Source organism: Trifolium pratense, linkage group LG3 (assembly GCF_020283565.1).
Source record: "Trifolium pratense cultivar HEN17-A07 linkage group LG3, ARS_RC_1.1, whole genome shotgun sequence".
Taxonomy (NCBI): Eukaryota; Viridiplantae; Streptophyta; class Magnoliopsida; order Fabales; family Fabaceae; genus Trifolium; species Trifolium pratense.
The window spans coordinates 39,553,068-39,576,671 of record NC_060061.1 but is presented as its reverse complement, the minus strand read 5'-3'; the positions used below and the strand labels follow the sequence as shown (position 1 = coordinate 39,576,671).

General features: G+C 32.6%; 3 protein-coding genes and 1 pseudogene across 3 annotated transcripts; 3 read left to right on the top strand and 1 right to left on the bottom strand.

Moving 5' to 3' along the window:
* Positions 1–2,145: 2,145 nt before the first annotated feature.
* Positions 2,146–2,973, top strand: LOC123915084 (probable CCR4-associated factor 1 homolog 11). Its single transcript, XM_045966232.1, has one exon. It carries the CDS (start codon positions 2,146–2,148, stop codon positions 2,971–2,973), a length of 828 nt encoding a protein of 275 aa, XP_045822188.1.
* A 945-nt stretch (positions 2,974–3,918) lies between these two features.
* Positions 3,919–5,673, top strand: LOC123913323 (annotated as a pseudogene).
* Positions 5,674–9,088: 3,415 nt separating this feature from the next.
* On the top strand, positions 9,089–11,251 carry LOC123914497 (60S ribosomal protein L10-like). The gene is made up of 4 exons (XM_045965699.1): positions 9,089–9,235; positions 9,870–10,371; positions 10,492–10,573; positions 10,988–11,251. The coding sequence occupies exons 1-4, from the start codon at positions 9,139–9,141 to the stop codon at positions 11,054–11,056; spliced, it is 750 nt and encodes a 249-aa protein (XP_045821655.1). The 5' UTR covers positions 9,089–9,138; the 3' UTR covers positions 11,057–11,251.
* Positions 11,252–11,827: 576 nt separating this feature from the next.
* On the bottom strand, positions 11,828–15,063 carry LOC123914494 (metal tolerance protein 4-like). Its single transcript, XM_045965696.1, has 7 exons — positions 14,744–15,063; positions 14,298–14,467; positions 13,625–13,823; positions 13,275–13,453; positions 13,035–13,185; positions 12,755–12,885; positions 11,828–12,326 (listed from the first exon to the last, which is right to left on the bottom strand). Exons 1-7 carry the CDS (start codon positions 14,973–14,975, stop codon positions 12,147–12,149), a joined length of 1,242 nt encoding a protein of 413 aa, XP_045821652.1. The 5' UTR covers positions 14,976–15,063; the 3' UTR covers positions 11,828–12,146.
* Between the last annotated feature and the right edge of the window lie 8,541 nt (positions 15,064–23,604).

Genomic DNA, 23,604 nt, shown 5'->3' with positions numbered 1-23,604 from the left:
CCTCACAGTTGTGTGAGTTTAGCGGTGTTTATCACTTCGTCTATAGACTCAAAAACCAATCTCCACTCACAAACCAATCTTCTTCCCTTTGCTCGACCGCAACGGTGACCTTGAGGTCCTCCACCATTACATTCCTATATTAACATGCTGCTCTGCGTAGAATGGCCATGCAATCATTGGCTCTCCGGCAACTCAGCACCTCCACTTCATGGTCCAATGCAGCAAACTTTTGAGATCCAGAAAACACAAACCGTCTTCAACCGCTTTAACCGCCACAACTTCCAATTCACGAAATGTATTCACCACAATTCCCTTTGCCATCGAAAGATACTAAAAATAATACAGCATATCTCCTAATAAGCAAGATCTTGCGTATCAAGAACTGCTCCCTACATCAACTCAGCATTCAATGCTAAATTTCCTGGCACCAGAATTTCAAACTCCAACCACATCTTTAAACGTTTCACTATAAAACCTTTAGATAGTGAAAACACAGGAATAATGTACCCATAAGAGTGTCTTTGGATGGGGCATTCCAGAAATTTAAGGGATTTTAAATACTAGGCAATTCAATTGATTCAATTGAATTCGCTTGATTTTTAAATTTCATTGTTCATATAAAGTGGTGAAATTGCATAAATTGTAAAATTCTTTGTTTTGGTAATGTAATTGAATTTCATTCGTTTAATTTTATTTATCTTAATAAAATCGACCCTAAACCCAAAAAATCGTCCGAAAAACATAAAATCGGCCAAAAACCCTAAAATTGACCGTAAGCTAGAATTGAACCCTAAAATCGACAGGAAAACCAATAATAATTTTAGTGTTTTCGGTCGATTTTTTGGTTTATAGTCGATTTTATGCTTTATGTCCGCTTTTAGGTTTTTCGGCCGATTTTTTAGGTTTTTGGATAATTTTATGGTTTATAGTCGATTTTAGGGTTTTTGGCCGATTTTAGGTTTTTCGGCCGATTTTTTAGGTTTTCGGCTGATTTTAGGTTTTTCCGGCCGATTATTTCGGTTTTCGGCCGATTTTATGGTGTATAGTCTTTTTTAGGGTTTTTGGTCGATTTTAGGTTTTTCGGCCGATTTTAGGTTTTTACGGTCGATTTTTTCGGTTTTCAGCCGATTTTAGGGTGTTAGGTCGTTTTTAGGGTTTTTGGAATATTTTTCGGCCAATTTTTTGGGTTTAGGGTCGAGTTTAAGTTTTTCCACAGATTTTTTGAGTTTTCGGCCAATTTTATGGTTTTTGGCCGATTTTAGGTTTTTCCGGGCGATTTTTGTGTTTGCGGTCGATTTTATGGTTTTTGGTTATTTTTTGGGTTTTCGGCCAATTTTATGGTTTATAATCGAGTTTAGGATTTTTTGTCGATTTTATGTTTTCCCGGCCGATTTAGGGTGTATAGTCGTTTTTAGGGTTTTTGGCCGATTTTAGATATTTGGCCAAATTTTTGGGTTTAGTGTCGATTTTAGATTTTTCTACTGATGTTTGGGTTCTAGTCGGGTTTAGAGTCGATTTTAGGGTTTTCGAACGATTTTAGGATTTTTGACCAATTTCAGAGCTCCGACGTTGACTTTTTTAAAATACAGTTTTTCTGTTTTTTTTTATTAAATCATTTAAAAATTCAATTTTTTCTTTAAAAAATTCACTTTCATAAAAAAAAATTAAGAAATCTATTGTACAAAGATGAATTAATAGCAGTAATTCACTCAATTTCATTTGAGAAAATCGTACAATTAATGAGATAATCTTATCAAAAAATAAAAATAAATGAGATCATTTTTTTTTGGTACTAATAAATGAGATAATACTTGTAAACAAAAAAAAAATGAGAAATTACTTTATCAACAAGTAAAAAAAAAGATATTAAATCTTTTTAAGATTCGGTACTAGTAGTAAAATATTAAATCTTTTTTTTCTTCTGAAGATTAACCAAATCTTTTTTTATCGGATACAATCAAATCCTTTTTTTATCATAAATGCTAAACTAAATCTTATCTTATTATATATAGCGAGAGGTTTACCTTAGTCATGTATGCAGTTTCTTTCGAATTCAAACATTAAACAAACGTTCTTCTCTCTTGCTTATTTCTTTTTCATTCAGAGTTTTATTAAGATCACACTTTGATCATCAAGAAATTTCAGATGACGACATTGAAGAAAGATTCGAAACCGGTCGTAATCCGTCGTGTTTGGGCATATAATATAGAAGCTGAGTTTGATCTCATACATCATGTTGTCGATAGGTATCGGTTTGTTTCGATGGACACAGAATTCCCCGGCGTCATTTATCCATCTAAAGTCGATCGCCGTCACCTTCAACCTTATGAGCTTTACAATTACATCAAGGCCAATGTTGATGCTCTCAAACTTATTCAGCTAGGTCTCACTTTCTCGGATGAAAATGGCAACCTACCTGATTTCGGAACCAGCAACTGCTTCATTTGGGAGTTTAATTTTCGTGATTTTGACGTCAAGCGCGACCCCCACAACAAAGATTCCATTGATCTTCTCCGACGCCAAGGTATTGATTTCAACTACAACGTCATTCACGGTGTGAATTGGTTCCACTTTTCTGAGTTGATGCTCAGGTCTGGGCTTGTCTGCAATGAAAGAGTGACGTGGGTGACATTTCACGGCACCTACGATTTTGCATATCTTGTGAAGATACTAACACGGAGTAATCTTCCGGATAGCTTGGAAGGTTTTTCGCGTGTGTTGAGATTCCTATTTGGAAGGAGTGTATATGATATGAAACATATGATCCGTTATTGCAATGGACTATATGGAGGTCTCGAATGTGTTGCTAGTACTCTTAAGGTTGGCCGAATCGCTGGAAAATCCCACCAAGCCGTGTCTGATAGTCTGCTAACGTGGCAGGCTTTTCAAAAGATGATACCCATATATTTCAGAAACAACGAAGCTACAAATCATGCTGGAATGATTTTCGGATTAGAAGTTACATCTCAGTAAAATGTAAAATCGAATATTAATTGAACGATCAAATGTAAATTGCCATAGTTTTATTCTGTTTTTCTTATTTGAAATGAGTCTTTTATGATATGATATTTTTATTTCATAGTTATTCATATTACTATATTGTTCTGTACTGTCGCTAGTTAAATATATGTTCCTGAAACCAAATGAAATCACTTATTATATGAAGAACTAGTGCAAAATCACAATATAGTTCATGGACAACAAATCAATATTTTCAAAACAATGGTTTCCGAAGTAAAACATGGTTTTTTTCACGTTGTCTACAACATAATTCCAGTAGTTTTGAACAAAAAGTAGACAAGGACAAAAGTGAAACAACCAAGGACCTAATGAAATTAGTTATTGGTGTTTAATTTCATTCCATGTTTGAACCGGTTTCGGCATCAACTCTGCTTTCAATGCTGAATTTCCTGGCATCAGAATCTCAACTCCCACCATTTCTTTTAATGACACCGTTATTTCGCTGTGAATTTTTGGAAATTAGGAATACAGAGACAAAGCAGAAGCTCCAGTAGTGAAGAAATAGTAAACAGGAATTCGCATGGTGGAAGCTATTTCCATGGCAGAAGTGCAAAACATATCGATAATGAGGACTTTGGTAACAGTGGTTTCAGTAATTTGACGGAGTTTGGATTCGACGTTGACTACATTTCTTTTTATGAATAGGCATCCGGTTGTCGCTAAGCTTTGAGTGCTGGAGTGAGTGACAGTGATGGAAGGGAAACGGTGGAAGATGATGGAAGGGTGAGAAGATGAGACGCGGTTTATTTAAGAGTCAAAAGTTTAGAAACTGTTCTACATGAGAGTAACAAAAGTTCAAAGCTTGCTTGGGAAACAAGAAAGAAGATAGCACTAGGATCAGCAAGAGGTCTTGCATTTCTTCATCATAGTTGCATACCTCATATTATCCATAGAGATATGAAGTCAAGCAATATTCTTCTCGACGAAAATTTTGAGGCTAGAGTTTCGGGTTTCGGTATGGTGAGATTGGTTAATGCTCATGACACTCATCTCACAGTTAGCACACTTGCAGGTACACCAGGTTATGTACCACCTGAATACTATCAAAGTTTTCGATGCACAGCAAAAGGCGATGTTTATAGTTACGGTGTCATACTGTTAGAACTTCTATCAGGGAAGTGACCGATCGATTCGTCCGAGTTCAAAGATGATAACAATCTTGTTGGATGGTCTAAGAAGATTCATAGAGAGAGAAGAATTATTGAAATACTTGATCCTGATTTGGTAACACAAACATCTAGTGAAGGTGACCTTTTACAATATTTGAGAATTGCTTTTGAATGTTTAGAAGAAAGACCAAAAGCAAGTTAAGGGCAGCGAGTACCCTCGAAGTTACTACAAGTGTACTCATTCAAATTGCCCGGTTAAAAAGAAAGTAGAATGTTCTCATGAGGGCCATATAACGGAGATAATCTATAAGGGGGCACATAACCACCCGAAACCTCCTCCAAGTCGCCGGGCAGGCATAGGGTCCACTAACTCCCATGCTGACATGCAAGGGGACAATCCTGAACATGGTGAACCACAGGGTGGTGGCGACGGTGATCGCGGCTGGGCTAATTTAAAAAAGGGAAATATAGCTGGAGCTGGTAATTGGAAGCCTGACAACCTTGAAGCGACATCATCTCTCAACCCCAAGTACGGTAACCAGTCTACCAATCTGCAAACTCAAAATGGTACTGCTCACTTTGATTCAGGAGATGCAGTGGATGGCTCATCTACGTTTTCTAACGAAGGGGAAGATGATCAAGCTACTAATGGTAGTGTATCGTTAGCTTACGATGTGGAAGGAGATGAATCAGAGTCTAAAAGAAGGTACTTCATACTTGTCATTGCTGCAGCCGCAGTTTCTTTTCTTTCGGTTTTTTTTGTGTGAAACGTATTATTGGTTCACATTCAAAATCCACAATTGATTTTCTCAGGAAACTGGAATCATATGCCGAAATGAGTGGAGCTAATAGAGCCATTCGTGAGCCTAGAGTTGTTGTGCAGACTACCAGCGAAGTAGATATCCTTGATGATGGTTATCGGTGACGCAAGTATGGGCAAAAAGTTGTCAAAGGACTAACATAACTAATATACTAGTTTATGTTGATAGCTGATTGTTTCTGTTTTGCGGTGCAGGAGTTACTACAAGTGCACCGATGCAGGGTGCACTGTAAGGAAGCATGTGGAGAGAGCATCACATGACCTTAAATATGTGATCACTACATATGAGGGAAAACACAATCACGACGTCCCTGCTGCTCATTCTAGCAGTCATGTCAATGCGAACGCTTCTAACGCAGGTCAAGGGCAAGCTTCTGGTCTTCTTCAAAACCATGTTCATAGAAATGAACCATCTCAAATTCACAATGGCATGAATCAACACCTGTCGAACCTTGCAATGTCGGGATTAGGCTCTTCTTTGCAAGCGAAGTTTCCTGTAATGCCTATGAATCCATTCATGGCGCAACAACAACGCCCCACAAATGAAATGGGCTTCATGTTACCAAAGGGAGAACCAAATGTGGATGCTAATCCTGAACGCAGTGGCCTTAACATGCATAATGGTTCGTCATCAATGTATCAAGATATTATGAATCACATGCCGCTTGGACCTCACATGTAAAATTTTATTCTCTTTTATATTTTTCAAAAGCAAACTGATATTTTACATCTCATGATTTACATATATATACACATATGTAAATATGTAATGATCAGACATATATAGGTGGACTTCACATTAGTCTTATTGTAATGTGTTACATTATTCTTCACTTATCAGTTAATTTTGAGTTTGATATGACAGATATTTTCAGTGTTTAAGAAATGTTGATTGTTCTTATTTAAAATTGCTTCAACAAGAAAAGGAGTTCTTGTTTGAAAAAAATGCAAACTTGTTTGAAAACAGGAATTCCCATGGTGGAAGCTATTTCCATGGCAGAAGTGCAAAACATATCAATAATGAAGACTTTGATAACAGTGGGCATCCGCTTGTCGCTAAGCTTTGAGTGCTGGAGTGAGTGACAGTGATGGAAGGGAAACAGTGGAAGATGATGGAAGGGTGAGAAGATGAGACGCGGTTTATGTAAGAGTCAAAAGTTTAGAAACTGTTCTACATGAGAGGAACAAAAATTCAAAGCTTGCTTAGGAAACAAGAAAGAAGATAGCACTAGGATCAGCAAGAGGTCTTGCATTTCTTCATCATAGTTGCATACCTCATATTATCCATAGAGATATGAAGTCAAGCAATATTCTTCTCGACGAAAATTTTGAGGCTAGAGTTTCGGATTTCGGTATGGTGAGATTGGTTAATGCTCATGACACTCATCTCACAGTTAGCACACTTGCAGGTACACCAGGTTATGTACCACCTGAATACTATCAAAGTTTTCGATGCACAGCAAAAGGCGATGTTTATAGTTACGGTGTCATACTGTTAGAACTTCTATCAGGGAAGAGACCGATCGAAAAGTAACATAGCCACTCTTATCATGTGTTTTGTTAGCGTTATAGTCAACCTTATTTTTGCTGATGCTGTCTTCAACATAACTTGTTTTCCATTTTCATTGGATTTCTGTTACTATATATTACAGTTTTGGTCACATGTGTTTTGGTTCATAATCAATCCTTAAAAAACTTCTGTGTTTTCTTAGTTACAAATAGGAATGACAAAATCGAGCTCGCGGGGTGGTCTTGTTGAAAGAATTGCTAGAACCAGATTTAATGCTCCAAGACTGAATACAGAAAGCATTAGATCTACTGAACTTTCACTCAATTCTGAGATTCAGTCTCCTTATTTGACTATACCGCCTGGTCTTAGTCCTACTACACTTCTCCTGTCCTGTGTTCCTTGTGAATTCATTGGTGAGTTCTTCTATGTTCGAATGATTGAGAAGATACATTAATGTTATGGCTTGTTTATCATGTATATCAATTTTGTTGTTTATTCTCTAAAGTTGTTTTTTATTAGATCCTAGATGAAGCATTATTGCTCATGATGCATACATTTCATAGAATAGACAACAATATGTAGGGCTAAGGTTTTATTGCAGTTGTGGTGACGACTGTGGTCACGTCATAATCCTAGATATTGTCGAGAGAATCACAATTAAAAAATTAAATGTAAGGGTAGAAAAAAAAAATTCTTTTCTCATTTGCTAGGACTTGAACCTTGGACCTTTTGCTCCTTAACCCTGAGCTCAACTAGTTGAGCTTCCCCATCCCACCCACCCCCTTATTTAGTTCTTTAATAGTGCATTACTCAATTAATTTCCTATTATTATAAAATTTTAAAGGTAGTTTATAATAAACTATTTATATAATCAAACAATTTTAATTTTTCATATTGACAAAATTATATCACAAATGGAACCAAGTATAAGAAATAGTAATACTGAACCCAAAATATGAGAACGACTACAAGCAGTGGTACTACATAAAAAATGAATCATAATATTTCTGAAAGAAGCTTGCATTTTTACTTGGAGTGGTGGACTTAAATCAACATTAGAGGATTGACAAAGGCTTTCTTCACTTTTTGAGGCATGATTATTTGCATTATAGTAGGTTGTAGGTTCTTGAACATAAAGCATAATCCGACACACGTTTATATCAAAAAATATTTTCCGAAATTTGGCTTGAAAAAGAAAATAAAAAAATACGTTTCCCTTACCTGCAGTTTTTAAACATAAATCTAAACTACACTTAACTAACATAAAATTTACTTGTATGAGAAAGAAGGAGGTGACATGAACACATTTGTACCTGGTGGGAAGTAATACCACAAATTTGTACGAGATGAACAAATGTGAGAAGTTATAGTAAAAGAAACGGGGGTGGGTTACGGGTGGGGTGGGACTGTTAGTTAAATCTCAACGTCTCCCATCATACCATATAATCGTATATAATTGTCACAAACGGTTATAATCGTCCCCCTTTTAATTAAAGAAAAGGGTACACGATTCGATCATTTTTCTCTTTCACTTCTCTTGATCATATACTAACTTGAACATTTGAGTGTTAACGTGTTTTGCATGCACTTTCCTCACCATTATCCACCATATCTAAAGTCTATCACCACCGTAACTGTTTCTTAGTCCTGCCTCAGAATCATCTGGTTATACTCCAAGCATAACTAATATTAATTTCATTGTTTTCCTACATTTTTTTGGATGTTAAAATTTCAAAAAATATTAAAATATTAATTTCATATTTTTCTCATAATATTTTTGAATCATTTTAAGAGATATCTTCTTAAAAATATATGTTTTTTTTTAAATCAAAGGTATCCTGCGCGCGCAACTACATAGATTAATTTCCTCGAGTTAACTAAGATTCATTTAAGGGATTGATCTCTTCTAACAAATGTTTCTCCATACTTATCGGCCGGGAATCGAACGCAGGATATATATATATATAAATTTTATTATATTGAAAAATGAAATCTCTAGTATTGAATGTGAAAATTATTCATTTAATTTATAACTAATGATTTCAGAATGCCTTCTACTATTTTTAAGTAATCATAAAAATAATTTTTTAGAAATACATAATATAAAGTTAAAATCACTTTCTGAATCTATAACAATAAGACACTTTATATCTTCTCATAATTACAACTGGATGGTTAAAGACAACATGGACGCATATTTATTAAAAAGCCAATTGTTTCTTAAAAAATTAAAAAAGTCCTCTCTTAAAATAATCATTTATACATTGTCTGTTTAAAAATGATTTTTACACTATCAATCAATTATATACTATCTTCATATCACTAAAAATATTTAATTTTGATCATAATTATTTTTAAAGTAACACATATAATTTGTTGGTAATATAAACCTTTTTTGATAAAAGTAAAAAAAATTATACTGAAAATCTAAAAAAAAAAAAAAAAAGACTGAAAAACCAATTGTTTCAAATTAATTTTTCTCATATATTTATACAAAATTAAAGGGTCGGTGGGAATATTGTTGGCAGAAGCCTTCAAAAGATCCCGTGTCCAAGAAACTAACTCACTTTCTGGAACCTTCTGGGCCGAAATGGGCCTAGCCCAAATATATGCGTCATGGCCCACGTTCTCAATAGATGACGCAAGCCCATACGTAATCACATAAACCAAACACGCTAATGCAAAGGTATAAAAGGAACACCACCCTCTTACCCTTTCCCTCCATTTTCAATCTTTCTTTCAGTTTCACACAACAACAATCAACCATGGGAAGAAGTAAGCAACATAACAATCTCTCTTTCATTTTTCTCATATTTTTCACATTAATACTAAATCTTCATATTAATGAAATTTCATTATTGTTAGATATAGCTGGATATTAATTAGAATTAGTTCAATATTGTTTTACATAGTTTACATGTTAGTTAGTTATGGTTAGTTAGAAGTTTGTTATATTAGTTACATTAGTATCATGATATAAGGTGCATCCTACACACATGATCTGTTTGATCTGCTAAAGATAAGTACCGGACAGAGTAACACAAATTTTTAAATTATTGAACAACTTGTTTTTGTACGATATTTAGTGAACAAAATGTTATTTTAGTATTTTAGATAATTTGTATTTGGGACAAAAAGTTGTCTTGTGGTTTTGTGAGGAACGGAATTTCAGTTTTTTTCCTTGCCCCTTGCCTCTAATTTGTCCACTCTCATCATCAGTTTTAAAATCAAGCACATAAACATATACTAGTTGTTCTGTCCAGTTTTTTGTAGCAGATCAAATACAACATATTGTCATTTTCAATAAATAATAATTATATCATTTTATTTTTTCCTTTGTTGGGCTCGAACTTCTTCGCGACAAGTATTAATTATTCTACTAGTAGTATGAACATTTTGATATTGTTAGGACCGGCAAGATGTTATCGGCAGATAAAGAACAAACCATACCCAAAGTCACGATTCTGCCGCGGGGTTCCGGATCCAAAGATCAGAATCTATGACGTAGGAATGAAGAAAAAAGGCGTAGACGAGTTCCCATTATGCGTTCACTTAGTATCATGGGAGAAAGAAAACGTGTCTAGCGAAGCACTAGAGGCAGCAAGAATCGCGTGCAACAAGTACATGTCGAAGTTTGCTGGGAAAGACGCGTTTCATTTGCGAGTGAGGGTTCATCCTTTCCATGTGTTGCGGATTAATAAGATGTTATCGTGCGCTGGGGCGGATAGGTTGCAGACGGGGATGAGAGGTGCGTTTGGGAAACCGTTAGGGACGTGTGCTAGGGTTAGTATTGGTCAGGTGCTGTTGTCTGTTAGATGTAAGAATGGTAATGGTCATCATGCTCAAGAGGCTCTTCGTCGTGCTAAGTTCAAGTTCCCTGGTCGTCAGAAAATTATTGTTAGCAGAAAGTGGTAAGCATTGTTGATTATTGATTCTGGATTTTCTCAATTCATTATCTTATGTGTATGCATGTCTTTTAATCCATTCTGTTTAGTAGTAATTTGCGCTTAATGATTGTTTTCAATTTTTAGGGGATTTACTAAATTGAGTCAAGATGAGTACTTGAAGTTGAAATCCGAGAACAGAATTGTGCAGGATGGGGTAAATGCCAAGGTAAGAATTTGAACTGTTGTCGTTCGGTATTTAAATATGACGCTTCTCTCGAAAGTAGAAGATCACCATCCTTTTTCTCCAAAGTAGAAGATCGTAGTCCTTCCTGCATGTTTGGTTTGATTTTCACTTGTTTTTGTCGAACCTGACTTAAGCCGGACGAGGAAGATTGTAAACTTTCTATTTTCAAAAGATGACATCTATTGTCGTTGGAGTTTCAAATGAGTTTTAAGAACTGGTTTACAGTGGACTAACCATCAAAGTAGTCTATGCTATAATTGCCGTATTATAGATGTAGTTTTGAAGAGGAACCATAGTTTCATTTGGTCACCTAATAAGGGTGGTTGGATATTTTAACAATATTTTTGGATGGATGAAGGAGTTGACTAAATTTTTCTTTCTGGTGTTTCTTTTCAGGTTCTTGGCAGCCATGGACCTTTGGCCAATCGTGCGCCTGGAAGAGCTTTCTTGCCAATGTATGCATAGTGATATGATTTTTTACTGATCATTGGTCACATACACTCTGTGCTTAGTTAATATATATTTGTATTTTGTGTATCTACATGTCTTTCCAAGATGTTTGGTGTATGACAGATACAAATTTGATGCATCGAACTTTTAATTATGTACTGTCATGGTTGGAAAAAATATATAAATAAAGTGCTTTTGTTGTTCTGTCTACATTGCTTTTAGTATAGTAAGGTGATCTTTGTTTCTTGTCCAAAGATCCTAGCTGAAAAATTCACAAACATTAAGCATTGATAACTAAGAAGAGGAGAGTGCTTCAACATATCAAATATTCTTGCAGTGTTTTACCATCTAAACATTACCGACAAATAAGAAAAGTGACAAAGAAGAAAGACTAATATCAACTTATCAATCCTATATAGTATATGAATTCGATTCATCAGTAAAAGGAAAAATCATTAACGAGATCTTAATAATCTTTCGATTGAATTCTGAATTAATCAAAGTTATTTTGGTGAAGTCCCGAAAGATTAACACACAAGAAAAGCAACAAAATAAAGAACACATTCGTATAATTCACGCCGCACCAGTGCCCAAACATGTCAAAACATCTCCAATATTCGCAAGCTGCTTATGTGATTGGTAGCTATAACTTCAAAATGCAACCGTGTTTTTCACATGACAACAACAATATCTTCAAATTCAAATTGAAACCATGTTTATCACAAGACAGCAACAATATCTTAAATGGAACATATCTGTTTTAGTTTCTGATCATTATAGAATAAATTGTATCTCAAGAAACTGAGGCATTTATATATTATTAAGGATACAAGTACAACACAACAAGTAGCCTTAAATACACTGTGTGTGATTCCAAAATGAACTATAAAAGAACTAATGAAACTAATAGAACTACAACAGAATGTATTTGGATTAAACGTAACTCGAATTCTAGCAACAGTTTGGTTACCTTATCAGCTTCCATATAAATAAACAGCTGGATCCTTCTCTTTTACAGTTTCAATCTTCACTTTGAAATCATTGGTGAAGACTCAATTACAAAAGTGTGTGCATTTCTTCTTATGCACGAAACGTTGAAACGTGCTTAAGGCTGATTGTTCGGTAGTTTACTTAGAACTGAGTGCTCTGGTTTGTGGTCACACTCAAAGTCTAGATGAACAAATGCTCGCTCAACTTCTGGAAGTTTCTCAAGCTTTATTTGTAGAGTCTCTCCAATGGCATGTGCTTCTTTTAAGGGTAAATCTTCTGGCAGTTCAATGTCTACCTGCTCAAAATCAGACCCAAATGATGAGGCATAAAATCAAGAAATTCAAAGCTGCATTTATATTAATATAGCATACATGAACATTGGTATGAGAGTTTTGTAAGAAAAAATTCCCATAAAAGAAAATTATCCTAACTATGTAAGAGATATATGTACCGACATTCAAAGCTAACCATGTAAGAGAAACCAATTTTGTCACAAGTACGTTCAAAATGCAATATGGATACTCCAAGTATTATGTATACAATAAAAGCTTACAGAATAACGAAACTTAACTAGATCCATTAACAATAATATTAGATTTATGTCAGTATTTTGCAAATACTAATTGAGAATGCCAAATGATTTATTTGTTTTAAACCAGGTCTAGTCTTGTATGACTTTTTTTGAGTAAATGGGGTTAGTTGATTATGTGTAATTCAACATACCTCTACAAAATATAAAACGCCAAATGTATATGCGCGGACAGTGTCAACACGTTTAATTCCAGGGTGCCTTATAACGAGATATGTCAGCTTCTGCAAAACTTCAGGAGGTGCTGATTGTCCCACCAGTGAAACTGTAAAGAAAGGTATCGGTAGACAGACGGTAATCAGGATCGGTACACAATTATATTCACAGACAAATGACTAACAAATGAACTATATGCTAACCAATTACATGTTGTATCATTTTTTTTTTTTTGTTTGAAATTCTGATGAAAATTACCTGCATTTTCCATGACAGTGCGAGACCAATTTGTGATAGTGTAAATTGCAAGCAAAATAGCTCCTACCGGATCAATCCACCAGTAAAATTTATCACCAAGAATAGCCGCTACTAATCCAACTACATTTGTCACGACATCAAAGTGGTGATCCTGCATTTTGGCATGTTTTTTTATTGTTCAATTGTTGTACTTTGACTTAATTCAAGAAAGAAAATATCACTGACGAGAGGGATACTTACATCTGCATAGGCACGGACAATCTTGTTTCCTGAGCTTCTACAGTAAAACCAGAGTATAAGCTTCACCACAGTTGCAAATATCATGATAGAGTACAACCATATTAGTTGCTCAGCTGTCATTTTTTCGCCAGGACTGTTTTCTATTAGTTGTTTTACAGCCGTGAACAATACCTGAAAACCTGTAGTAAAATCGATTCAATGTATCATGTAACGTAGAATGTCAATACACCGATATTGTCAAAAAGTACTAAAAGAATTGTATACAATTACACCGTTAGAATCCAAATCATCCACCCTTCAACTCAAAGGAATTTCGGTGTAAATTTTATGTTAAAGTCAATTAGACTCACCAAGTGTGGCCATGACAGCAGCAAAAACAATTATGCCTACTGGCTGTACCCTCAGTTTTCCAATAGGATATTGATAGATATTTATGTTCTTCATAGCTATGTGAGTGAACCAAAGTATCCCACCAGCCATTAGATCGAGCAGAGAATCTAAAGTTGACGCTGCAATAGCTATTGACCCACTCCTTATCGTCGCATAAGTCTACACATCAACACGCATATTATTATTTTACTTAATTCACAAAAGTTCTTTTCCTTTTCTAAAAAAAAAACTTATTTCACAAAAGGACTACAATCCAAAAAGCCAAAGATTTCAAGTAATTGATTCTCACAAGTCACAAGTTTAAAAATGAATCTTCTATAACGACAACTGCATATGTTTTAGATGTTTTGTTACTGTTCCATAAAATTTATTTTGCTTTCAAACTTTAATTTCACCGAAAACTGACAAAAAGTAGCTTTTGTCCTATGACAAAAGGTTGACACTAAAAGTACCAAAATTCCTTTAGTTTAAACTCAATTGTAAAAGAATCAATACCAATTAAATCAAATTAAGTTCAAAATCACTTTTTTCATGAAAAACTTTTCAAAGTTTCAAACACACACGGTGATTAATAGCTACTTGAAATTTAATTAACACAAGAAATTAATGAAATATATAACATAAATTATATACCTTCAATATCAACAAAACTATGTTTGCATAATTTGAAACCTTCATAGCTCTTTCTTGTTTCGCCTGCTCCTCTTTATCATCATCCTCAATGCAGTCAGATTCTACCACAGTATCCACTTCCTCAAATGATTTCAAAGTAGCTATTTGTTTTTCATAATACTCTTTCTCTCCTACAAGTTCACAAATTATTATATTAAACTTCATCATATATATATATATATATATAAACATATATACATATAAATATCCAGCTATGTAACACCGACACTTCTGATGGAAGACATGTCTCGTCCAACACTGACACGACACCATCAGAGACATATGATATCATTAAATTCAATTATGTCATTTTATTACATTACTATCGGTCTCCACGTGTCAGTGTCAAGGTGTCAGTGTCTCTGACGACAGTGATTGATAGATTTTGAGAGAGAGAGAGAGGGGACCTTGGCTTAAAGCAGTGGCGTTGGAGAAATCAGCATCGAAAGGAGACTCAGAGTCGAGGTTAGAACGGACTTTATCAGGAAGCGTGGACAAGAAAGCGGATCTGAGGGAGTTAACAGAGTTCCGGCGACTGAAACGGTTTCTCCGACCGTCGTGTTCGGTGGAATTCCGGTCGTCATCTTTGGGCAAAAGCGGTCTGGTCGGATCCGAACCCGAATTCTGTTTTTCGGTCATTTTATTATTTTGAACTGTCAACTAAGGAAATGAATCACCCATGCAATACTCTCAAATCTCAATAAATAATGAAAGTGAATACTCACAACACACATTTCTAGTTTTTGATAAGAAATAAATATAGATAAATAATTGTTTTTTGTGGTCAATCAATAATATTTATTGTATACTTAGTTAATTAATAATTTAATAGGAAAAAAAAAACAATTTTATTGTTATAAGCATTACACTAATGTTTTAATAATTTTTTTATAAAAAAATTCGATATTAACTATTATGAGAAATATAAATTTTTTTAAAAAATTTATTGTCATAAGCATTACACTAATATTTTTATAATATTATTAACGGTTTTGATAAATAATATTCAATTATTATAATATTTTTAATGATATAAAAAAGAGTTTCTTTTAAAAAATACTTATTTACCTATTTATTGATTGAATAACTTATATATCAAATATACTCCCTCCGATTTTATATATAAGAAAGAAAAGTTTGACTTTTTAAGTTCATCGTAAAATAGATATATCTAAACTTCTTTTTTTGCTTCAAAAAAAATAAATAAAAACCTACATAAAATTTCTCTTTTTTATTATTAAAACATTGACTATGACCATGTTTGGATTAACTTAATTTTGAGCTTATGCAAACAACCTATGCAATTTTTATGTATTATTATAAGTTTGTCAAGGTACTTTACGATAAAATAGCTTATGAAAATACAATTTTCACTAGAGTGAACTTATAAAATAGCATAAAACCTAATTTATATTGCATAATCTGTTTGCATAAGCTCAAAAATAAACTAATTCAAATGGGGTATATATAGGTTTCATGACCTTAGTTCAGTTGACAGAGATATTGTATTATATATGTTAATATGTATGAGGCCGAAGTTTAAACTCTACCTTAAAAGTGGAATTTCTAGCCACTAAACTTCTTGAAAAATACTCCCCAAAATCTTATATATAAGAAAAGTTTTGCTTTTTATAAAATTATTAATGAAAAATGCACTAGAGAGATGTGTTTGTAATTTTAATGCATTCAATAATTATAGTAAACAGTACCTTTAAAAACTGCGCGCGGCTTCTTCTTCCTGCTTTAAAACATAGCCGGTCCTAAATTTTCCTAGAGAATTTTCATCTTCTTGTTTAAAAAATGGGGTGTTTTGGGTCGTTGTTTGATCCGAAATTACCCCTGTGCATTTTTTTTTCTTTGTTTTATTTCAAATAAGTGATTTTTACATAGAAGTTTTTTTATTTTGTGTTTTTTTTCGTCTAAGTGTGTCTCGTCTTCGTGCGGTATTTGTTTGATTTCTCGTCTTCGCGCGGTGCTCGTTTGTTTTCGTGTTTCTTACAACATTCGTTTGGTTCAGATTGACATATCAACTTTGATCAATTACTGATTCAATTAATGACAAATTCATCAACGATGAAGATCCGAAGACATGGCTATTTCAGTTACTTTTATTTTGTCACATTATTTGTAGGCTATGTTGCCTAGGTACGGGTGCGGTACCGGTATCCGGTAGCGGTACTAGTACGCGGTATGATATTTTTAGAAAATTTAAGGTACGGGTACGTTAGTATAAAATATTAGAAAAATTATTTTTAAGTGAATTATTATCATCATACTTTGAAGATTTATTTTTGTTTTTCTACCGTCTCAACTATTTTCATAAAAAATGAGAGATAATTGAAATATAGTAAAAAATTATAATATTTTAAGAGATTTTTCAACAGCCAATATGTTTTTTCCATATTCATCATCATAAATCAACCAAATAAAAATGGGTACAGAATCGGTGCGTACCATACGAGTACCATGGAGTATCCGGTACTGATACGTACCCGGTACGGGTACTTCACCATTTTAGGAGTACCCATGCTACATAGTTTGTAGGTTTGAGTATGTCTGCTATTAATTTGGATGTTATGAGTTTGTTTGCAAATTTATTTTTTACATTTTTTGCGACATTAAATTTGTACTTGTATATCGTGTATTTATCAATTTGGAATGAAATGAATATTTTGTTTTAGTAAAAAAAAAATAATTATAGCTCAAACCTTCAGAAATTTAGTATGTAATCATCTAGAACAAACTATATGTTCCCTTAAAAATAAACTATGTATTTAATCATCTACGTCAGTCACTTCTATTTGTGTAATGTTTATGATATAAAATAAAATTGGCAACCGTTGACAAATGGGGGACTTAGATAAACTTTGAAATATGGTATTTTATATGAAAACGATTACTTAATTATTACAACTTTTGTATATTATAATTTGACATTACAACTTTTGTATATTATAATTTGTTGAAAGTATCGTGACTAGAAACTGAGCTTAGCTTAGTTAGTAGGAATATTGTATTTTATATGCAGGGGTCAGGATTCGAATATCAGATACTCTACTTATTCATCTTTGAAGTTGAAATTTCTATCAACTAGACTACTTGACTACAAAATATTATAAAAATATAAAATGAGGTATAGGCATTTTTTTTTACGAATCAAATATAAAATGAGGTATTGACATTTGGATAGGATACTAATCAATTAACTTTTAGCTAATTTTTACTCCAAACGTAATTTTATTTGCGTGATTTATTTTCATTGATTATTTGATTTTTTTAATTTTATTTTCACCACTAGTATCTGGTCCATTGGACCGTCTAATCTGGTTTGAAGGTCAGTTATAAGTTATAACATCAAGTGGTTCCAGCCCCTTCCAATTATTATTAGATTTAGATAACTTTCAAGTTTCAAAAGTAATTTAATTAGAAGAAATTAAAAAAAAAATATCGTGGCTAAGAAACTAATTTGGGCAGTTTCACACCAAAATAAAAGAAGAAAAAAAAAACGGTGTGCAGTATGAGCTGTTTTTGACGAGCCTATATATTTTAGGGTCATGCTAAACAGTGCCCCCGGGGCACTAGTTAAGCATACTAAAAAAAGAAAGAAAGAATAAAATTAATGATGAGAGATAATACCTTTTTACATCTTTAAGGTATTGAATTCACAATTTCCAAGATAAAATTTCCATTTTGATATCCTTAACCAGTGCCCCGGGGGCACTGTTTAGCATTTTCCTATATTTTAACATATACTTGTGCTAACCTACAAACAACTAATCGTTTGGTAAGCAATGAAAGTGGAGCATATGATTTACTGTTTTTAGTAAGAAAATAAATTTCATAACAATAAAATATAAGAAGAGATGTAATCTTTAATTGTTTTTCACATTAATTCCCTTTAAGTCATTAGTGTCACATTAATTAATAAAAATCTCTCTCTTTTCCTATTTTTTATATAAAAAAGTTACTTGAAAAATGTCCTAAAATTTTGTTCGCCCCCATAAAAATGTCATTATGTTTGTTATTGTTTTTTTTAAAGAAGTTGTAAAGTATAGGTTGTGTGAAGTTGAAGATACACACAAATACAGTATGTAATAAATTTTTGAGTAGCGGAGAAATCCGTCTACAGAGAAGAGACAAGATGCCGAATATCATATATATTTTTTTAAGAATCATTCAAATTATTATCAAAGATAATCGAATTCGAGGCCTTAAGAAGGAGCACACTCTCAGGTTCCAAGCCAATACCATAGGACCAACCCAAATGGGTTTAGCGAATTAATATCATATTTGATAGTGAAGTGTATAAATCTTTTTGTGCGCCGGCTCATTTATCTTGTTTCTGCCTTATACCTTTGTCAAATTATTTTCAAGATACTCGTTTAGATAGTTTAAGATTTTAATCTTTCAAAATGTATTTTTGATAAATAAAAAAAAAAAGGTTTTTTAAGGTAACTTTTTTAAACTACTAATCCAACTCCATCTTATGTTTATTTCTCTCATTTTTAAATTTTATGATAATTTTCTTATATTTCCAATTCCATAATGTAATCTTCAAATAATGTGCATCACCTAGAAATGACTATTTTATCCAACTAAATATGAGAATAAAATGATTCTTTTATAAATTAGGAAAATTACCAGATGGATTGGCTTGCTGAGTAATTAACTTCACTTATAGGGTTTATAAATTGATATATCAAAATATCATTTTATAAAAAAAATAAAAATTCCGTTGTTACTACTACATGCATTTCCATCTATCGAACCATACATAATTCCCAAATACCAATACTTAACTTTTCAAGCTCTAATGAAATTTTTTTGTTAAATTTGAAATTCCACATATACTGTAGCTATAATCCTACCATCATGAAAGTTAAAAATAATATACGTTAAATATATCTTTAGTTCCTATAATATTACGAATTTTAAAGTTAAATCTCTCTAAAAATTATTTTATTTTTAGTGCTAATTTGCATTTTATAGGAAATATTTCGAGGACTAAGTATCCATTTTATGTAAAAAGTTTTTTAAATGGGAATTATTCTTATAAATATTTTATATTTAATCCAAATATAAATTTGATAATAAAACAGAATGAACTCTAATGCTTGTAATTTTTTATTTGATCTCCATACTTAACATGCTCAAGGGACAAATAAAAACGACATATTGATATACTTAAGAGACATTTAATAATAATTCATATTTTAGGAAATATTCTTACAACTCCATAAGGTTAATATCTATTCAATTGATATAAATAGAACATGAGTTTTATAAATTATAAAGTGATAAAATAATATTATATTTGATACATGCAAAGGGGAAAAAATGGTTAAAATTGTCGTGTTTGTTTATGTTATGATTATCTGTGTTTTCCTAATTCATTTTGCAACAAATGTTGAAGGCAAGACACTTTTCTTAATTTTTTTTTTTAATCTTTTTCAAATTTCATTATTTACTGTTGTATACAATATTACATCCTATAACAGTCACATTTTTCATTATATTTTTTTGTTACAGCGGGTACTAGATGTTTCCAAGATTCTGATTGTCCTCAAGACATGTGTCAATCTCCTTTTAAACCAAAGTGTATTTATAGTAACTGTGTATGCTATAGAATGATGCCATAGATTTTATGAGTGCCAAATTCAAGAGAGTACACAAACACACTTCTAGAATATTTTTCATGAGTTATCATCTAGTTATTGGATTCGCACCAAATAAATTTATTTTCGTTTCCTAATTTTAGGAATTTGTAATTATGACTTTCTACCTAAAGATGATGAAAACAAAATGAAATATTGTAACAATAGCGGTATCCTATCCGTATGTTATTGTTAATTATTATACTACTTCCGTGACTAATTATAAGACATGTTTGATCATTGTACGTATGTTAGTGTACAATTTTGATCACTGATATTTTTAATGTGTATTAGTAAAAATTATAAAAATTTAATATTTTGAAAATACTCATCAAAACAAATTGAACAAGATCTTATATGCTAATATTTATATTTATATATTATTACAAAAATACGGTCAAAACAATGTAAATGAATAGTTCAATTTTGTCAAACAGGGTCTTATAATTTGGGGCGGAGATATAGTAATTTGTTGTTAGGTACAATTGTGCAATTTTTTCTTTTGTAAAATAATTAAATTTAATATTATGTTAATAATAATCGTACTTTATCAGTGTATTATTGTTAATATAATTTGTTGTTAATTGTTAAATATATCTGTGATTTGATATTTTTCTCAAACTTCAATTTATGTTTCTCTTACCTTTTAATTTTAATAACAACCTCATATGTTTTGTCCGCTTTTAAAATATATGAAAAATTAAAACGTAACTACAAAATTTGGTGTTACAAGACAACCATAGATAAATAATATAAATAACATTATCTCCAACCTACCATATTTGTCCTTGTGCTATAGACAAATATGATTTTGATATATTTTACCAAGAGTTGTGTTATATAAACACAAAAAAGTTGACAAAAATACAACATTATTTTTTTTTCCACTCACAGCACGTATATCGAGATGTGCAAAAAATATTAAAAAAAAAAGTGTAGTTTTGTTATATTTTTGTCAAAAAAATGTGTTTGAATAACATTTTTCTTTTGCCAATTGGACATAAACCAGTACAACTAAAGTTAATATGATTATGTAAAATAACCACTTATTAAAGAACCAACGAAAATGATTAAAAAGAACCAAAAAAAAAAAAAAACCATTTATTCTACTTTCACGTTTTTTTTTGAAGCATTCTACTTTCACATTGTTCACAAGAATTACATGTGATATAGAATGAACATATATTAGTCTTTGACTCTTTGTTAAAAAAATCTGTAGTGAAGACTAAAGAGATAAATTAAACCTTCATTATTAATTTATTATGTACAAATTAAACCTTCATTATCCTTAATATATTAAGACACAAAACATGTTAATCATATTTTGCCGCCCAATTAGTCCGCCAAAATGAAGGACATTGTTGTAATTGTGTTTGCCAATCACTTTGTTTCAACACGCTCTTCAGTTCTATTGCACCGCTTCTTTTGATAGTAATATAGTGACCAACCAATAACTCTCCTCAATTACTACTCCACTACACTATACCTATTTAGTTTTCAATTCCACAATTTCCAACAAAAAACGCTTCAATTCTCTCACACACGTTAGGGAAAATTAATTTGAATAGGAAGAGTGGTCCTTTATTATCCAATTTCACATTTTATCAATTTAAATTTTGATACTTTCTCTGCAAAAACCACTTCTTCTTCTGACCTTCCTTCTTTCATTATTGTGCGACTTTTTCTTCTTTGCCTCTCTATGTGTAAACATTTGTTTGAGAATCCTTATTCTTTCTCTTATGTGCAACATTTTGTATTATTCCTCCATTTTGCTTGCAAACCACAAACTCTTTCATCTCTCTTCTATGTAATTTTCACTCGTGCTTCTTTTTATCTCCACATTTTGGAGGCTGAATGTGCTTCCCAAATAATGAAAAACAGCAATAAATTTATTTAGATTTGTCAAGGAAGGTGTATAGATTTTGGTTTTGTTTTAGATTGATCTTCCATGTATTTTTTTTGAAATTTTTTTATTTACATGTTTGGTTAGCCATATGAGACCATTTTGTGTCTTCACGTTCCTTTCCTAAATTAATTTTTTTCTTTCTTTATTTTTATAATAATAAAGCTATACTTTGCAATTACCTCTTTCAATGTTTTCGGGAACATGTTGTAGTCTAGCTATGAACATTGTTTTTTTTTTTATGAATCGGCTAAATTTTATTAATAGATAAATTCTCTAAACAATAAATATAAAAGATTGTCGAATCAAACAAAGAAAGGTAAGGTGATGAAAACACCTTAACCAATCAAAAATTACAACAAACAACTGCGTCAACCCATCCTTACAATTAGTTTGAGTGTATATCCCCACCACTGAAACTAATCCCTATAACCAGCCTCAACCAAACCTAAACAACATCATTTAAAATTTATAGCGGAACACCGATGAGAATCAGAATAGAAACATCTCCCACCGAAAACACCATTGCCGAACCATACCCATGAAAGCGCCGACAACTAAACACACTCCACACAGATCTGAGCAAACTGCAACTCACCAAAGCATCTAGCACGGTGGAGACCGGAGGAAGCCTCTGGTATAAGCAAAAAATCTTCATTTGCGATCTGATTGTGTGGCTGCCGGAGAATACTCGGGAAAGAAAGCCTAGACAGAGTTTTGACGGAGAGAAAATATTCATGAACCGCAACAAACCAGCCATAGTCGCCATCAACCACCACCAAAAACGGAAGTAAAACAACCACCACAGATCACACCAAAACACTGTGAAACAACTAAAACACCAGACCAATTAGCAGCCTCCTTCACAGATCACCTCCGTATGAACATTGTTCTGATCCTTCAACTTTGCCCTTGAGTATCCCATGGTTCATTAACAGGATTCTAATTTTTTTTTATCAACAAATTGTGATTCTGTAATTATATTTGCGACAGAATACACTCAAGAGTGAGATCTTTAAATAACATTTCCTCTCTATAATATGTGTAGTGATAGTTATGAAAATAACGTTGTAAAAAATTTGAATGATTTTTGTGATAGTATGATATTAGGTGAGTTTGTTTCACCTTTTTTTAAAAATGATTTTTACAGAGTACCCTTTTTTTCTTTGCGTTAAAAGTTTTTTAATAAAGAATATTTTTATAAAACTTCAAATGAAAAATTGATTTAAATAGTTTTTCTTAAAATATCTCTTAAATTTTAATATTTCGTTTTAAGTATTTCAATATTTTGTTATCAATTTTTTTATCAAAAAATTAAAAAAAATCTCTAAAAGTGAAGTGTATGTTTGGCAGCTGTTTATGTGTATTAAAGTCTTATAATATACCCTCATGAGTCTCTCTTTAAATTTTTGTTATGTGGTGGGGGGGTGGGGTGGGGGTGGGGGGGGGGGGGGGTGGATAGTGAAGAGGTTCGTAAGATAAACCGGATAAAGTGGGACAAAGTTTGTCATGATAGGGTTGGCGGATTGGGGGTCCGAAGGGTTAGAGAATTTAATTTAGCTTTTAGGTAAGTGGAGCTGGAGGCTGTTGGTTGAGCAGGACGAGTTGTGGTATAAGGTTTTGGTAGCCAAATATGGCGTTGAGGATGGGCGGGTGAGGGGCAGAGGGAGGAATGCGTCTAGTTGGTGGAAGGATGTGTGTGACGTTCGAG

Coding starts and splice junctions, on each gene's coding strand:
- LOC123914494 (XM_045965696.1), bottom strand. CDS start 14,975: ATGACCGAAAAACAGAATTCGGGTTCGGATCCGACCAGACCGCTTTTG. Junction 14,468..14,743: donor CGCCACTGCTTTAAGCCAAG/GTCCCCTCTCTC, acceptor GTGAACTTGTAG/GAGAGAAAGAGTATTATGAA. Junction 12,886..13,034: donor CACTGTCATGGAAAATGCAG/GTAATTTTCATC, acceptor CTTTCTTTACAG/TTTCACTGGTGGGACAATCA.
- LOC123915084 (XM_045966232.1), top strand. CDS start 2,146: ATGACGACATTGAAGAAAGATTCGAAACCGGTCGTAATCCGTCGTGTT.
- LOC123914497 (XM_045965699.1), top strand. CDS start 9,139: ATGCAAAGGTATAAAAGGAACACCACCCTCTTACCCTTTCCCTCCATT. Junction 9,236..9,869: donor ACAATCAACCATGGGAAGAA/GTAAGCAACATA, acceptor TGATATTGTTAG/GACCGGCAAGATGTTATCGG. Junction 10,574..10,987: donor AGGATGGGGTAAATGCCAAG/GTAAGAATTTGA, acceptor GTTTCTTTTCAG/GTTCTTGGCAGCCATGGACC.